General features: G+C 53.4%; 2 protein-coding genes across 11 annotated transcripts in view; one reads left to right on the top strand and one right to left on the bottom strand.

The window, feature by feature from the left end:
* The window catches only part of LOC144610978 (tight junction protein 1-like), an 86847-nt gene extending 83777 nt beyond the window's left edge, over window positions 1-3070 (top strand). For 3 of the 4 annotated variants that reach the window (XM_078430033.1, XM_078430029.1, XM_078430032.1), the window contains 2 exons: window positions 814-957; window positions 2048-3070. In XM_078430033.1, coding sequence (XP_078286159.1) covers window positions 814-957; window positions 2048-2142 — 239 coding nt within the window. In that variant the 3' untranslated portion in view covers window positions 2143-3070. The remainder of the gene's footprint in view (window positions 1-813; window positions 958-2047) is intronic. The other variant, XM_078430031.1, reaches the window with a different exon arrangement.
* Window positions 3071-8519: 5449 nt separating this feature from the next.
* LOC144610979 (amyloid-beta A4 precursor protein-binding family A member 2-like) overlaps window positions 8520-16648 on the bottom strand; it is a 30233-nt gene continuing 22104 nt past the window's right edge. For 3 of the 7 annotated variants that reach the window (XM_078430036.1, XM_078430034.1, XM_078430035.1), the window contains exons 3-13: window positions 16354-16425; window positions 15521-15560; window positions 14932-15077; window positions 14219-14254; window positions 13768-13854; window positions 12653-12838; window positions 11731-11910; window positions 11058-11270; window positions 10330-10449; window positions 9746-9886; window positions 8520-9247 (exon numbers count right to left, since the gene is read on the bottom strand). In XM_078430036.1, the coding sequence (XP_078286162.1) occupies window positions 9176-9247; window positions 9746-9886; window positions 10330-10449; window positions 11058-11270; window positions 11731-11910; window positions 12653-12838; window positions 13768-13854; window positions 14219-14254; window positions 14932-15077; window positions 15521-15560; window positions 16354-16425 (1293 nt within the window). In that variant the 3' untranslated portion in view covers window positions 8520-9175. The remainder of the gene's footprint in view (window positions 9248-9745; window positions 9887-10329; window positions 10450-11057; window positions 11271-11730; window positions 11911-12652; window positions 12839-13767; window positions 13855-14218; window positions 14255-14931; window positions 15078-15520; window positions 15561-16353; window positions 16426-16648) is intronic. The other 4 variants (XM_078430037.1, XM_078430040.1, XM_078430038.1 and 1 more) reach the window with 4 other exon arrangements.

Genomic DNA, 16648 nt, shown 5'->3' with positions numbered 1-16648 from the left:
GCAGACAATTCAGCAATTTGGTGGGCTTGCCCAAGCAAGTAGAGGCAGCCATTGCAATCGCACTACCTGCTGCTGCGATGGGACACCGGCATAAACCAGGACCTGATTTCCGTGTACAGGACATTCTCCTGGTTTCCGTGTACAGTCCAGCGCTCCTGGTTTCCGTGTACAGTCCAGCGCTCCTGGTTTCCGTGTACAGTCCAGCGTTCCTGGTTTCCGTGTACAGTCCAGCGCTCCTGGTTTCCTTGTACAGTCCAGCGCTCCTGGTTTCCGTGTACAGTCCAGCGCTCCTGGTTTCCGTGTACAGTCCAGCGCTCCTGGTTTCCGTGTACAGTCCAGCGCTCCTGGTTTCCGTGTACAGTCCAGCGCTCCTGGTTTCCGTGTACAGTCCAGCGCTCCTGGTTTCCGTGTACAGTCCAGAGCTCCTGGTTTCCGTGTACAGGACCGCGCTCTTTCCACGGCGACGATGCCTGTTGTCCACTCATCGCTGGTCCTGTACTGGAATAGTTTGGCTCGGGGTGGGATATTTGGGCACGGCTCTGTCCTGCAGCACCTGGACTATTGTCTGGTCCCTTTGCCATCGCCCGTCCAGGGTTCTCGGCTCAGTCCTTGTGTAGTGTGAATCAAATTGTGGAGCTGTCCTCCGACAGATGGCGACTCTGGCATGAGGGCAAATGCTGCAGCCTGGTCACGGTCACGTTGCCTCCGTCTGCCTCCGTCGTGTGTCGCTCACTGTTCCTCGCTCGCTCGCCTTTGTTTTGGATTTGGCCCATTGTGTCCTCATGTCAACCGTGCTAACTCTTTCCACTCCAGGTGAAACGCTTCTGAGCCCCCTGGTGATGTGTGGACCTCACGGCTTGAAGTTCCTGAAGCCCGTGGAGCTGCGGTTGCCTCACTGTGCATCCATGACTCCCGATGGTTGGTCTTTTGCTCTAAAATCCTCTGAATCCTTGTCCGGTATGCTCCTATCTCTTGTTCTCTTGTTCTCCTCCCATTGCCCACCATTTTTACCCCCCTCAACCTCTCCCAACTCCACCTCTCTCCCCACCCCACCCCCCCCTCGCTCCATTCGTCCCCCCTCTCCATACACCCCCCTCTTTCTCTCCCTCTCCCTACTCCCTCTACCCTCTTTCTCTCTCTTGCTCTCTACCCTATCTTTTTCTCTGCCCTCTCTCTTTCTTTGCCTGCTCCCTCTCCTCTCTCTCCCTCTCTGGAGGTTAGCGGCATGTAATCAAATGGTGCATTGTCTTTTCAGACTCTTGTCTCATTTGGAGTGCAATTATTTCACACTGATTAATTTTATTCGCTTTCGAAAGAAAATACATTCTAAAAATATTGCATGCCTGTAATTATTAAACGTCATTAATGTTTCCTGATTTTCACATTGAATTGATTCCTGGGAGAGAGGGGACATTAAGCAGACGGTCTCTAATCTGAAGTTCAGAAAACCAGGAGGTGATCTCAATGAGACTTACAAAATTCTTTAAAGACTTAACGGGGCAAATGCACGTTTGATCTTTCCTTGGCCAGGATGTCTTGAAGTGAAATTGCAATCCCAAGATAAACAGTCGATGATGGTGGGAGGGGCGATGGAACACACTGGGGTCCAGTGGCAGACACAAGCTGGCAGACACAAGCTGCCCACAGGCTACATCCAGGGCCATCGGCCACAATTCTGCCAACTCGGCCACAACCTTTCTGTTCATTATTTTCAAATAATTTGTAACCACTGTGTAATGATTGTGAAGTAGTAATAGGCAAATAAATGTACACATTGCCTCCTGATGATTAATTCACTTCTCTATCTGGTACTGCCAAGCCGCAAGGAGAAGTGTTTGATGTGGTCACCCCTTGTTCCCTGGACTTCTCATTTTAGTTAGTGGATTAGATGAGCAGTCTGTGGCAGGAGAACCATTGAAAGTTCAGCTCAATGACAAGGATTTGTCTGTGGGTTGGGAACCCTGCAGTTTGCTGCATCTAATCAACGATTCACCGCTAAACCAGCCATGCTGCTGATAAATAAAGCTGTGCATTTATTTTGTTCCAGGAGATCCTAAGAGCTGGCAGAACAAATCTCTCCCAGGAGACCCAAATTATCACGTGGGAACAAACTGCGTCTCGGTCCTGATTGACCACTTTTAAAGGAGTGAGTGGGTGACGGAGAGGAGTGCCAGACACCCTGGCAGTGGGTGGCATGGAGATTGAAGCAATAACCTCCTTTCACACAGTGGCCTGAGGCTGAAATGCAAATACTCACATTGTAAGTGCTGCAGGTGGAGTTGTAGGCAAGCCTGCAATGTTCCAGTGTCTGAACTGTAACGTTTCCCCAGTTTCTGTTAACCAGCAGAGATGCCTTGGCATTAATAGCTATTATTTACAATACTAAATTGATTTTTCTATAACTTTGCAGCCTATACATGTTTATATGGGTAACCATGTTTTGGTTTAAATGTAGAAGTTACATTTCTATGACCTTTAGTTATGAAGAGCAGTTTGACTGAGTGACCTGGTGGGTGTGGACTGCAATACGTGGCTGTACAGAAACCCCAGTGTTACCCTGATGCTCTGTTTGTAAATTAACATTTTTTATGTCTTATTTTGTATAAAACAATACTGAAATCACTTTCTAAAGAGTATCTTTATATTCTGCCAATATGGGGCCTTTTGAGCAGTTGTAAAATTTGGAGCAATAAAATCAATGCTGAGATTTGAAACAAAATCACTGAAGTTTTTGCAGCTTTGCATTAATGTTGCTGTGTTCTTTGAGAATGACGTTTGTGTAAAGGCACGGGTCCTTTATATTTTAAGGCGATATTGGAGAATGTTGGCGTGCAGTGAGTGGGATCTATGAAATGTATCTTTGGATAAAGTGACTGGTCATTGTACTGTGTGTCCCAAAGTGTATTTTTGTACTAATAGACAATATATTCTGGCACATCAGTACATGGCTTGCTGGGGATTCTAACATGGCATTTGTTAACCACTTCACCATTGATATATGGCTGACATTTCCTGAAGTTACTCAAACTACACCTTTCTAAATATACCACTATTATTGAATAAAAACATTTTTAAGGTACTAAGTTGTTGTCCTTTGCTTGTCCGATGCTCCATTCATGTATTTCCTCCTGAAGGCAGACTATAGCTGGAGAACGTTGGCGTGTGGAGGCCAGGCAGTGCCCTGGAATCTCTGCTGAATCAGAGAGGGCAGGGCCAGTAAACCCAGGCTGCTGTTACTGCCACAGCAAAGGTGTCGGCACTCAGTAGTTTCAGTTCTGGCAGATGATCAGGCGTGCTGGTGGGCTTTATTTCCTTGCACCTGAGCCAGCACACACTGGGAACTAAACTGAGAATTTGTTGTGTTATACTCTCGTCATTCTCTCATGAGGATTTTGGAGTTCAACCTGTTCTTGGTACACGAGTCGTCTGACCTTGAGCTGCTGCAGTCCTGGGATATCCTCAACTGTTTAATGGGAATGGGCTTGTGCCATCGTGATGCATGGGCGTGTAACAATGGCTTCTATGTTGAAAAGATATGGAACCACTGGTCTAAATCAGTTGGCATAATTGAAATGTATGGTAGTAAGCACCCAGTTTATACTGTCGTCTGTAAGTCACTCCAAGGGTTGGAGCATCATCTGTTTCAGATTTCTAGCTTCTGCAGTTTATTATTTCTAATTTACTATTGAGTTTTCCAGGTCAGGAAAGCCGACCTTAAAATTCTCCACCGCACTGCCAGCATTTTGCTTGTCCATTTGTCCTTGTTCACTCTTCGTGGGTATATGGAACGAGCTGCCGGAGGAGGTAGATGACACAGGATCATCGCAACATTTAAAAAACATTTAGACAGGTACATGGATAGGAATGGTTCAAAAGGATGTGGGTCAAACACAGGCAGGTGGGACTAACGTAAATGGGGCATGTTGGTTGGCGTGGGCATGTTGGGCTGAAGAAGCTGTTTCTGTGCTATCTGACCGTATGACTCTGACCAGGTTGGCATATTAAGCCAATAGTCCCAGCTGCCTGCTTTTGGCCCATTGCCCTCTCTACCCTTCCTATCCATATCTCCAAATGTCTTTTAATAATATTTTTAGTGATGCTATTGAAGGTGAGGGGGGGTTGCTATACATTAGAGGCAATTTACTCCACCAGTTAACCTACAAACCGCCATGTCTGTGGGATGTCCTAACAAGTCTGGGCTCCTTTGTGGTGAGCCGAGACCAAGTAGGCAGTGAACAGATTATCAGCCTCTGCCAGCTGCTCCCTGCTTGACCCAGACATCAAGGGCTGGTCGGGGATTTGCCCTGGTGTGACTGGGCTCATCCAGCTGTGGCTTCCCTCCCTCTCACTGTTCTTCTCTGTTGATAACTGGTGTTAATTCTCTCAGTAATCTTATTCCATGACACTTTTCAATGTTGCTTCTGGTCGGAAGGGTGTGCTTGCAGCAGGAAGCTTGCAGCAGGAAGCTGGACAAGAGCACATTCATCCAGTTCAATGCTTCAGCTTTGGCCACGTGTTCGACGTAAGCCTGATGTATATCTCGAGTTCTCTGTAGGATGCAATCCTTTTCACACTACTGATTTTGGCAGAGTTTTCCTTCTCCCTACTCCCCCACATCTGAGGCCTTCCCCCAAACTCCTTGCCCACTTCAACACCACAACCTCTCGTCCTGCCGACTCCCTCCATGCACGCGTGTACACAGACATACTGAAATACATCTGCTTAATGGTTGCAGCTGATGCAGTAAAATGTTCGGCTGTTCTGTCGGTGCAGTTAATGCTGAAAGGATTGGTGACACTGAGCTCCCCTGTTCAAGCCCTGTCAGGGGTGTTAGCCAGTGGAACATCATGGGCTGGACATTGGGCTGTGGGGAATCACAGCTGATCATGTTGCCGTTTGCAGACCAGATGGTGGAAATCTGTTCACTGCTTGCTTGGTCTCAACACAAAGGGACACACAGACTTGTTAGGCCATCCCAAAGACATGTGGGTTTGTATGTTCATTGGCCCCTGTAAATTGCCCCCTAGTGTGTCGGGAGTGGAAGTGGGATAATATAAAACTAGTGCGAACGGATGATCGATGGTTTGTGTGGACTTGGTGGGCTGAAGGGCCTGCTGTATCTCTAAACTAAAGCACTACTTAACTAAGTGTAGGAAAATAACTGCAGATGCTGGTACAGATCGAAGGTATCACAAAATGCTGGAGTAACTCAGCAGGCCAGGCAGCATCTAGGAGAGAGGGAATGGATGACGTTTCGGGTCGAGACCCTTCTTCAAACGAAGGTCTCAACCCGAAATGTCACCCATTCCCTCTCTCCTAGATGCTGCCTGACCTGCTGACTTATTCCAGCATTTTGTGATACCCACTACTTAACTAATGCTGACATGCAAGTAATAATTGAATCCAGCTAGTCTCTTCAGAGGAAGAGTAGGGAAAAGAGTCCAGTGTCACCTCGCTGGCCCCAGGCGAGATTCCATTCACTGCTGTTACGGCACTGGAGCAAATACACTTCCACTAAAACGTCAATGACCTGACCGAGACGTGATGGGCATAATGTGGTCAGTTTGGTGCACGTCAAGAGCAAACTTGGAGATGGGGTAGGGGAAAAAAAACGCAGATGCTGGTTTAAATCGAAGGTAGACACAAAATGCTGGAGTAACTCAGTGGATCAGGCAGCATCTTGGGAGAGAAGGAATGGGTGATGTTTCTGGTCGAGACCCTTCAGACTTGGAGGAGGTGTGTTGTGAAGGGGTGGGTTCGTCATTAATGGTGTGCTGGTCTGGCCTCTCAGCAACTCTCCCTACAGATGAGAATGCTTCATGATCCTTTGCTTTACTCTGAAGAGGAAACTGCTCATTTGTTCAAAGGTACTCAAGATCATGAGTCTTCCCATTACCCAGTGGAAAGACTGATCTTCCTGGACAGCTTCAGATAGGGACAGCACCGGACATTGTTGCACTTACAAAGAAAGCTCATCGAGGCTTTGACTTCCTCAGAAGTTCGAGGAGGTTTGGCATGTCGCCGAAGTCTCCTGAACTTTTTTTATCGGTGTACGGTAGGAAGCAGATTGACCAGTTGCATCGCAGCGTAGTTCTGTAACTCAAACAACTAGGAACAAAGGAGGTTGCAGAACTGGTACACACTGCCAGTCCATCACGGACATTGACCTCTCCACCACTGAAGGGATCTATACAGAACATTGCATATTGACCAGTAACGGGATCAAAGGTTGCAGAAACTGGTAGGCGCTAATGGTCTATCACAGATATCCACCACATCCCTCTGACCTGACTGGCAATTTAATATTGTATATTAGTTGGATTGTGTTTAATATGCCTGTAAAGCTGCAGCAAATAATAATTTCATTATTCCAGCCCCAATGCATCCGACAATTAAACTCTATTCTCTTGAAGTTACCTCGGTTCCAGTGTCTTGGGGGTGATGTGGAGAGGTCCTTTAGTGGGAGAACCTGGAGCAAGGGGTCATTGTTGTAAATAACGTATCAGCTATTTCAGACAGGATGGGATGACATTTCCCCCCACGAAGATTCTGTGGAATTCTCCCACCACGAGTAACAGCCACTCCAGTGTTGCTGCCGTTTCTGTGGCTGCAACAACCCTCAGGTTACATTCTTCACGTTGCTGCTGATCCTGGCTGGGACCGACATTGCCCATCAGAAGGGTCAGATGGTGATGCCGCAGTGCCACCTGCTGCATCACAGGCAGTTGTGCAGTGAGCAGAGATGCAGCAAGCAAGTGTGCAGTAGACGAGTGTCGCAGGCAGAAGTGCAGTCACCAAGTGTGCAGGAGGGGGTCCAGAACTGCACACAATACTCCAAGTGCAGCATGACCTGTGTTTAGTATAAATGCCCTGAGCTATGAAGGCAAGTGTGCTACATGCTACCTTCACCACCCGATCTGCCAATGTTCACTATCAGGGAAGTCTGGTTTTAAACCCCAAGGTCCCTTTTTACAGCAGCTGTGTACATCTTACATACACTGTACATCTTTCCCCAATTTGATCACTTTTGTCAGAATTAAATCCCATCTGCCCAACTTCCCATCTGAACTGTATCCCAGCCTTCAACAAACGGCCTTGTTATCCATAACACCACCAGCTTTCGTGACATTCACAGACTTATAATTCTACGATTGTGGTGTTTAAGAAGGTTTTGTACAGGGACATGGACGTGCAGGGAATAGAGGGATAGAGATTAAACTAAATAGCGTTATGTTCAGCACAAACATTGTGGGCCGAAGGGCCTGTTCCCGTACTGTTCTATTGAACATGGAACAAAGCTGAGTCATGAAATGTGAATATACATATATTGTTTACATTTTCCACAAAGTTATTTTTTTACCTCCAATTTTGGCCCTTGATGCGTGAATTTCCATTCTCCCAACAGCGTAATGTAGGAGTTCCCCAAGTGAATATATTGGAGTATTTAACCCCATGGCAAATTAAACAAGCACGCTCCTAGTACCGTGACTATAATATTACATGATCTCTGTGTTTGTGGATTTTGCAAGCTGGACCAGATCTTGTGGATTAAAGATAAACTTCTGTTATTCCAGGTGAATAAATTTGTCATTAGCACTTCCCAGCATTTTGTGCTCAGTGTTCTGCTCCTGCTCGCTCCCTGCCCCCCCCCCCCCCCCCCCCCAGAGTCTGGACCCCGTCTCTCTCCCCCCCCCCCCCCCCCCCTCCCCAGAGCCTGGACCCCATCTCTCTCCCTGCCCCCCTCCCCAGAGTCTGGACCCCGTCTCTCCCCCCCCCCCCCCCCCAGAGCCTGGACCCCGTCTCTCCCTGCCCCCCCCCCCCCCCCCAGAGTCTGGACCCCATCTCTCTCCCTGCCCCCCTCCTCAGAGCCTGGACCCCGTCTCTCCCCCCCCCCCCCCAGAGCCTGGACCCCGTCTCTCCCTGCCCCCCCCCCAGAGTCTGGACCCCGTCTCTCTCCCCCCCCCCCAGAGCCTGGACCCCGTCTCTCCCTTCCCCCCTCCCCAGAGTCTGGACCCCATCTCTCTCCCTGCCCCCCTCCCCAGAGTCTGGACCCCGTCTCTCCCTGCCCCCCTCCCCAGAGCCTGGACCCCATCTCTCTCCCTGCCCCCCCTCCCCAGAGTCAAGACCCCATCTCTCTCCCCCCCCCCTCCCCAGAGCCTGGACCCCGTCTCTCTCCCTGCCCCCCCTCCCCAGAGCCTGGACCCCGTCTCTCTCCCTGCCCCCCCTCCCCAGCGCCTGGACCCTGTCTCTCTCTCCCTGCCCCCCTCCCCTGAGTCTGGACCCCGTCTCTCTTCCCCCCCTCCCCAGAGCCTGGACCCCGTCTCTCTCCCTGCCCCCCTCCCCAGAGTCTGGACCCCGTCTCTCTCCCGTCTCTCTCCCCTGAGTCTGGACCCCATCTCTCCCCTCCCCAGCGTCTGGACCCTGTCTCTCCCTTCCTCCTGGGCGTGGACGTCTCTCCTCCCCCCGGCTCGGACCGTGTCCCACTGACGCCAGTAATCACTCTACATTTGTCCCTCACATTTCGGCACCAACATCATTTATTTGCAATTCTGTTCCTCAACTTCGTACAAGTTGCTAAAACACTGACCACAGAACCTGTCCTGTTGCAACTGCACCAGCGAGGGTGAATAACGGCAATGACCCAGCCCCTCGCTGCAACACGTCAAGAACAACGGTAAAGACTCAACACACGCTGCACAAACACAGGCTCCTCCGCCCTGTCCACCGGCCACGTACATCAACACTTGCACACAGAGGAGGTAAATGTACAGAGGAATGCCCCGCTGGAAACCGGCAGCTCAGCGTTAATGAGCTGGCAGGGTTTCCGTGTCGTCGCCATTAATAGTATCGGGCTGTCACTGAGTTAATTATTGCACATCCACATCACGGGGCAGTGACATTTGTCTTCAAAGACTGAAGAAACGGCGGTGTGTTCTGAAGTTGTGGCGGGCAGGGCTGGTGCCGCCCGATGCCACAGCAAGTAGGAAATCAGGGGAGCGACGTGCACACACATTGACAAGACGCAGACACAAGGAGTGGGCACGCGTGTGTGCACACACACCACACACACAGGACACACCAGCAACTGGCATTGTCTTCATCCTCATCATCATCCCCAGAGTGGACTGGTTTGCTGGAAGCTTTCGTTCACCATTTCCTTCAGGGACCGCCATCGTCAGATGTACAGCGGTGTTTCTTGTCCAGTCAGGAGCCGGAACATGGCTGCAGGCATCGTCTTCATGTGAATCTGTCAGCCAGAACGCAAGTGCTCAATGTTCCGGCAGAATCAGAGCCATCACAACAGCAATTGGCCCAAATCTACCCATGTCTGATTGAATGTGGGGAGGGGGGGGAAGAGATGGAGAGAGAGATGGAGACGGGAGAGAGGAATCCAGGAGATGGACAAAGGTGGAGATGAGAGGGGGATGGGAGAGTGGAGGGAGGGGGGGTGGGAAGGAGAGGGGGGGTGGGAGGGAGATGTGAGGGGAGGGAGATGTGAGGGGAGGGAGAGGGGAGAGTGATGGGAGAGGGGGGTGGGATGGAGAGGGGGATGGGAGAATGGAGAGAGGGGGATGGAAGAGGGGGATGGGAGGGAGATGAGAGGGGGATGGGAGGGAGATGAGAGGGGGGTGGGAGGGGTGGGAGGGAGGGGGGTGGGAGGGAGGGGAGAGGGGTGGGAGGGAGAGGGGTGGGAGGGAGGGGGGTGGGAGGGAGGGGATGTCAGTAGCTTGCAGGCAGGGCCTACCTCTCCCACGGAGTTGGACAAGGCCTGGACGATCTTCTCGTGGGCGGTGGCCACCACACTCTGCCCATTGATCTCGATGATGCGATGCCCCACTCTGACACCGCCACGCTCCGCGATGCCCCCTCGCATCAGGCTGCAGATCTGTAACGACACCCACAGTGGCCACAGGGTCCACCCAACATCACCCATGGGTGCGACCCAGGGTCTCCACACTGGGGGTGGGGGTCAACGCGTGTAGTGTGTTGGCGAGGTGAGGGCTGGGTTACCGCAGGAGTTACTGAGGTGGCGTGTGGGTTGCTGCGGGCATTGCTGGGCGAGGGGTGGGTTGCCAGGGTGCTGCCGGGGTGCGGGGTGTTGCCGGGGTGCGGGGTGTTGCCGGGCGGATGCCAGGGTGCGGGTGTTGCCGGGGTGCGGGTGTTGCTGGGGTGCGGGTGTTGCCGGGCGGTTGCCGGGATGCGGGGTGTTGCCGGAGTGCGGGGTGTTGCCGGGCGGATGCCAGGGTGCGGGTGTTGCCGGGCGGTTGCCGGGGTGCGGGGTGTTGCCGGGCGGTTGCCAGGCGGTTGCCGGGCGTTCATGCTACTCACGATGCCGTTCTGGACGCTGAAGCCCAGCTGGTACTTGAGGTCGGGCCGTTTGATCAGCACGGTGGTGACGGGGGGGCAGCTCACGATGTTCAACTTCACCTGCACCTGATTCTTCAGCCCCTGACAAGACAACGTGTTACAGTCGGGGGCAGACGGAGGGGGAGACAGGCAGGGGGAGGGGAGACAGGAAGGGGGAGAGTGGGGGGAGACAGGGAGAGGGAGGGGGAGAGTGGGCGGATGGGGAACAGACCCCATCAAAGGCAGCAATAGCAGAGAAAGCAGGGCAGGGCAGGGGAGGGGAGTTTGCCTGAATCAGTGCGGGGTGAGTGGGGATTGGGGGTGAGTGGGGATTGGGGGTGAGCGGGGATTGGGGGTGAGTGGGGATTGGGGGTGAGCGGGGATTGGGGGGTGAGGGCAGTGGGGGGAGGGCAAGGCGGGCGGGTACAAGGAGGGACTGACAGACGGTGTCACTGCTCCCCATCTACAGGATTCATTTGGCCCATCTCGTGAACTGTTGGACGATGGGGATCTCCAGGGTATTGATGCCTTGATATTAATGTACTGGAGACAGTAACTCAGCGGGTCAGGCAGCATCACCAGAGAGAAGGAATGGGTGACGTTTCAGGTCGAGGCCCTACTTCAAACGGTCAGTGTCTGGATCAATGTTGTCACTCCGACTAGCAGAGTGATGGTAGTGACCGTAGAGACGGCAGTGACCGCGGCCCTACCTTGATGATGCCCTGGCAGGTGGCGAGGGGCAGCCCCACCAGGCTGGTGCTGTTGATTGACATGATCTGGTCACCGATGCTGAGCTTGCCTGAGCGAGCGGCCGGCCCTCCGTTCATCATATTGGCCAGGATGACAGTGGGCAGAATCGAGCCCCACCCCGACTCCACCATCACCACCCCAAATATCTCGCCCTTCAGCTTGTCCACCTGCAGCTGAGGGCGGGAGGGGGGGGAGAGAGAGGGAGGGGGGAGAGAGAGGGAGGGGCGGAGAGAGAGAGGGAGGGAGAGAGAGGGAGGGAGGGAGAGGGAGAGAGAGGGGGAGCGAGGGAGGGAGAGAGAGGGAGGGAGAGTGAGAGAGCGAGGGGGGAGAGAGAGGGAGGGAGAGAGAGAGCATCAAGGTCCAGACACCATTCATTGTAACATTAACACAACAGCTGACAATGGGAGTGATCGTGACCTTCAGGGAGGGGCTGTGGGGGGGGGTGGGGGATGGAGATGAAGGTGAAGGCCGGGGGGGGGGGGGAGTGATTGGTCACGGGGAGCAGGGGGGGGGGGGTGGGGGACCGGGGTGATGGTGAGGAGCGGGGAGGGGTGAGGGGGTGGGTGGGGGACCAGGGGGGGGGGGGTGAGGGTGAGGTGGGGTGTTGCTGGGCTGGCGTGTGGACACACTAACCTCCTTGCAGTTGGCAGAATTGGAGTAGTGGACTAGGTCGTCGTTGTACATCTCCTGTGTGTTGATGATGTCACTGTACTCCTTCTGGCTCAGGTCCTCGGGGTTGATGCCGTTCGCTCGCAGAAACTCCTGGTAGGCCACACTGAAGGCCTGGCCGATGGACTGAGCAATGAGCTGTGCCTGCAAGGGACAAGCACCTGACTGAGAACAGCATCGATGAACAGGTAGAAGGGCCTCACGCGGTCACACACATATGCACGCGGTCACACGCGCAGTCACACACATGCACGCGGTCACACACACACGCACACGGTCACACACACGCACACAGTCACACACACAGTCACACACACACGAACAGTCACACACACACGCACGCAGTCACACACACACACACGCAGTCACACACATGCACGCGGTCACACGCGCAGTCACACACACACACAGTCACACACACGCACACAGTCACACACACACACGCACACGGTCACACGCACACAGTCACACACACACACACACAATCACACACACACGCACACGGTCACACACACACGCACGGTCACACACACACGCAGTCACACACACGCACGCGGTCACACACACGCACGCAGTCACGCGCACGCGGTCACACACACACAGTCACACACATACGAACAGTCACACACACGCACGCGGTCACACACGCACGCGATCACACACACAGTCACACACACACACACGGCAAGAGGGCAAGGTGGACACGCTGGCACCGTGACCCGGCACCGTTATTCTGCACCGTGGCGCTGCCCGACGCCCTGATCCCAGTCTCCACGCTCTGGGGCGAGGTAGGGTCCACATGAACATCCCACCCACCAACAACAGGCCCCAGTCACAGCGGCCGCGAGCTGGGATACAGAAACCAGGAGGTTCCTCTTGTACTCACATCCTCGGACTCAAACACGTGGCACACCATCTTGTACTGTTTCTGGCCTTCCTGGCCTCCAGGCGTGGTCTCGATACAATCCTGGGAAGCAGCTCGCGGGACCCGTCTCCGGGCCATCAGCACCACGATGTTGCCGATGTCCGCGATGTACGAGATGGTGCGCAGAGCGTGGTCCATCATTGGTTCCTGCAACAGGTAGAACAACAGGTTCAGCAGCTGCTAGTTCCACGCACCCCCGGACCCCCCCTGCCAACGGCCCCCTAACCCCCAATGGCCCCTAACCCCTCCAATGACCCCTAGCCCCCCCAAATGGCCCCAACACCCCCCCCAATGGCCCCTAACCCCCCAACGGCCCCTAACCTCCTCCAATGACCCCTAGCCCCCCCAAATGGCCCCAACACCCCCCCCAATGGCCCCAACGGCCCCTAACCCCCCAACGGCCCCTAACCCCCCAATGGCCCCTAATCCCCCAACGGCCCCTAACCCCCCCAAAATGGCCCTTAACCCCCCCAAATGGCCCCAACACCCCCCAACGACCCTTAACCCCCCCAAATGGCCCCAACACCCCCCCAAAGGACCCTAACCCCCCCCCAAAGGCCCCTAACTCCCCCAACGACCCCTAACCCCCCCAACGGCCCCTAACCCCCCAACGGCCCCTAACCCCCCCAAAATGGCCCTTAACCCCCCCCCAAATGGCCCCAACACCCCCCAATGACCCCTAACCCCCCCAAATGGCCCTTAACCCCCCCCCAAATGGCCCCAACACCCCCCCAAAGGACCCTAACCCCCCCCAAAGGCCCCTAACCCCCCCCAACGGCCCTTAACCCCCCCAACGACCCCTAACCCCAACAGCCCCTAACCCCCCAACGGCCCCTAACCCCCCAACGGCACCTAACCCCCTCACCACCGCCCCTCCAACCAGCGGCCCCCAACACCAGCCCCACATTCCAGTTCCCCTCGCTCCTTATTAACTGCTTGTTTGCCACCTGCCCACACTCTGGGCAGGGGCCGCTTCACCGTGGCTGGGCAGGGGCCGGTTCACCGTGGCTGGGCAGGGGCCCGTTCACCGTAGCTGGGCAGGGGCCCATTCACCGTAGCTGGGCAGGGGCCCGTACCTGCGAGTCCGCATTGAGAACTTTAATCCTCTGAGTGGAGATGAAGAGATCCACTTCTGTCATTGGCTGAGAGTTCCCATCTGCACCCTGAGCACAGGAGAGATGGTGGTGAAATGGGCCGGATTGGCTGCACTGTTCCAGGACTCCAGCATCACACAAACACCACAGGCACAGAGACCAGGAACCAGCTCCCGCACACACTCACACTGCACCTACACACACACACTCCCCCACACACACACACACACACACACACACACACACACACACACACACACTCCCCCACACACACACACACACACTCCCCCACACACCCACACACATTCACACTGCACACACACACTCACACACACTCTGCATCACACACTCTTACTCACACACACTCAACACATTCAGCCACCGGGAGGGAGCAAGGCACAGCAGACATGCCACTCACACAGAGCACACTCACCACTTTTTTCTTGGGTTTTGTTGTCTTCTGCACCCTCTGGTGGGAAAAAGTATTAAAGAAAACAAGGTTAGACACAGGTAGAGCAGGCATATAGTTGTAGGGGAGTGGAGGGTGGTAAGGGGGGGGGGGCAGCTTGTGGAATGATGGGGAAGTGGGTGGGAATTGGCAGGAGGGGGAAGCTGGGGAGAGGGAGGATACAGGAGACGGGGCACGGAGGGGGTGCAGGTGAAGCAGGGCAGGATATGAGGAGGAAAGAGTTGGGAGAGGGGGGGTACAAGAGGCTGGACAGGGGGGGGAGGAGAGAGATGGGAAAGGAGCTGAGAGAGGAAACATGAGCGAGGGGAAGAGGTGTGGGAAGGTGAAAGAGGGAAGGTGGGCCTTGTGGGAGAGGTGACTCCGTGGAAGGTAAAGGCAGGTGGGTTGTGGCGACAATGTGCGTGATCCATAAACTGCTCTGTGGTAATCCACAAGCTCAACTCCCTAGGACAAGAGGAACAAACACATTGTGCCTTTCACCGTTCTGAGTTCTGGTTATAATGAACGCGGTTGTGACAATTCAGTTCCACAACTTGGGGGAGTGACCGGGGATTCTGAAGGGATGTTGTGGATTAGCGATGAGCAAAGCATCTGTGAGATTGTAATCGGCAGCATGCTGACAGAGTTTGAAACTCAGATGTGTTGGGAGAACCCAAAGAGCAGAGTTGACAAGGGACCTTAACACGAGCCACTGCCTCCTGGGCCTGCATCATACGGATGTGTTTGGACGGATTGCGTTCAGACAGCAGCTGTGTTGAGCCCAGGTAATTGGCTGCAAAAATGATCCCATCAATCAAATCTTCTGGCTCACAAGGACCTGGAACTTAAACAGAAACAGCACAGATTAGAGAGCCCAGCGCCAGTATCAACAGCAACAAGAAACATTATCAAACGCAGACAGAAGTGGCTAAACAAACAGACTCAATGCTGCCACCACACTTTACTAATCAATGATCTCAGAGGCCACGCGTTAGTCCTCTCGTTAGTCAGCACCAGTAGGTTTTGACATTTAGACGTTGACATTTGCTCTGTTTCTTCTCATTGGTTTGATGGGATTATGGGATCAGGCATGAAAATACCAAACGACAAATGCCCCATCACACACATGGAACTGTGAGCTACACACATCAGCTGATAATGTTGCTCTCTGCACCAGGGCCGTGAATCTTTAACTAATCCGTTCACAGGGCACCACGTGAGGCCTCTGCTCCAAGTCACGTCACGGTTACAACAATTACCATCTGCCGATATTCCCCAAACACTCACCATCCACAAAGTTGGGAAAGGAGGATGATGTCTTCGTTTGCTGTAAGATAAACCAGATGTTGACAGCTGTCCTCACACACAGTGGCGTAGTAAACAGTAATTAAATGTCTACAATGGAATAACAAGCTTGACAAGGTGGAAGCAAGGGGACAGAATTCTCCACATTGGGTCAAGGGCTTTTGGAACTGACTTCCTCAACCAGCAGAGTCTTTGAGCCAGCCAGAGATGGGTAGATACGTGACGCTGACCTTATTGAGTGGCAGAGCAGGTTCAAGGAGCCATGGGGCCTACCTCTATTCCTGGTTTGGATGTTCATGTGCAACCTTGCACTATGCTCACTCCCTGTAGAGAGGCTGCCATCTGATACACTAGTCTATCACGATTGGACAATCAGATGAAGAAGCAGGAAGATAGCCCATGTGGACAATCAGACTGCCAGCCGGAGATCAGATGGGAGATGTGACAGAGGATGATGCCATAACCCAGCAGCAGAAGTGACCCGGCCCTTCATTACATGCCAGTCCAGGTGGTCAATGAGAACCTGATTTTTCTAGCAGTGTTTCAGCCAGGCTTGATGTTCATCACATTCCTCAGAGTAATGCTCCAATGTGATCAGGAGCAAGACTTGTACTTGAATTTCTCTTCCCTTCAGCACTGTTCTGAAACTAATTGTACCTCAGCCACTACTGGTTTCTCCCACTAAATTCCAGCCAGTTCATCAGTGAACACAGACTCATGGTCTGGCTCGGCTGCTGCCTGAATGCTGGGCTTTCCTCACTGTGTTGGGCCCTGCATGGAATGGTAATGATCACAACAAAAGCAGCTAAACTCACCTCACAAACATAGTTGTTGTTGATGGGGCCATTGAGGTCAGAGCGCTGCTGTTTCCGTGGGTGCTCTGTGTCCTGTCAACAGGTCAAAACACTTCTTTACAACTGGGACCTAAGATTCTCTCTCCACCAGACTGCATGGATCTCTAACTGTGAATATACATCCATCTGACTGTCCACCAAGCCTCGGTCCACTTCTCCCTCTGACAATGCATCCATCTTTACCTTCACCATGGTTTAATTGGTGTAGATGTTTAGATACAGAATAAAGCAGGGACTTGTCTCTCCACGAGCAGAT

The sequence above is a fragment of the Rhinoraja longicauda genome, chromosome 38, assembly GCF_053455715.1.
Source record: "Rhinoraja longicauda isolate Sanriku21f chromosome 38, sRhiLon1.1, whole genome shotgun sequence".
Lineage (NCBI taxonomy): Eukaryota > Metazoa > Chordata > Chondrichthyes > Rajiformes > Arhynchobatidae > Rhinoraja > Rhinoraja longicauda.
The sequence above is the reverse complement of the archived record's forward strand: the minus strand, read 5'-3'. Positions and strand labels throughout refer to the sequence as shown.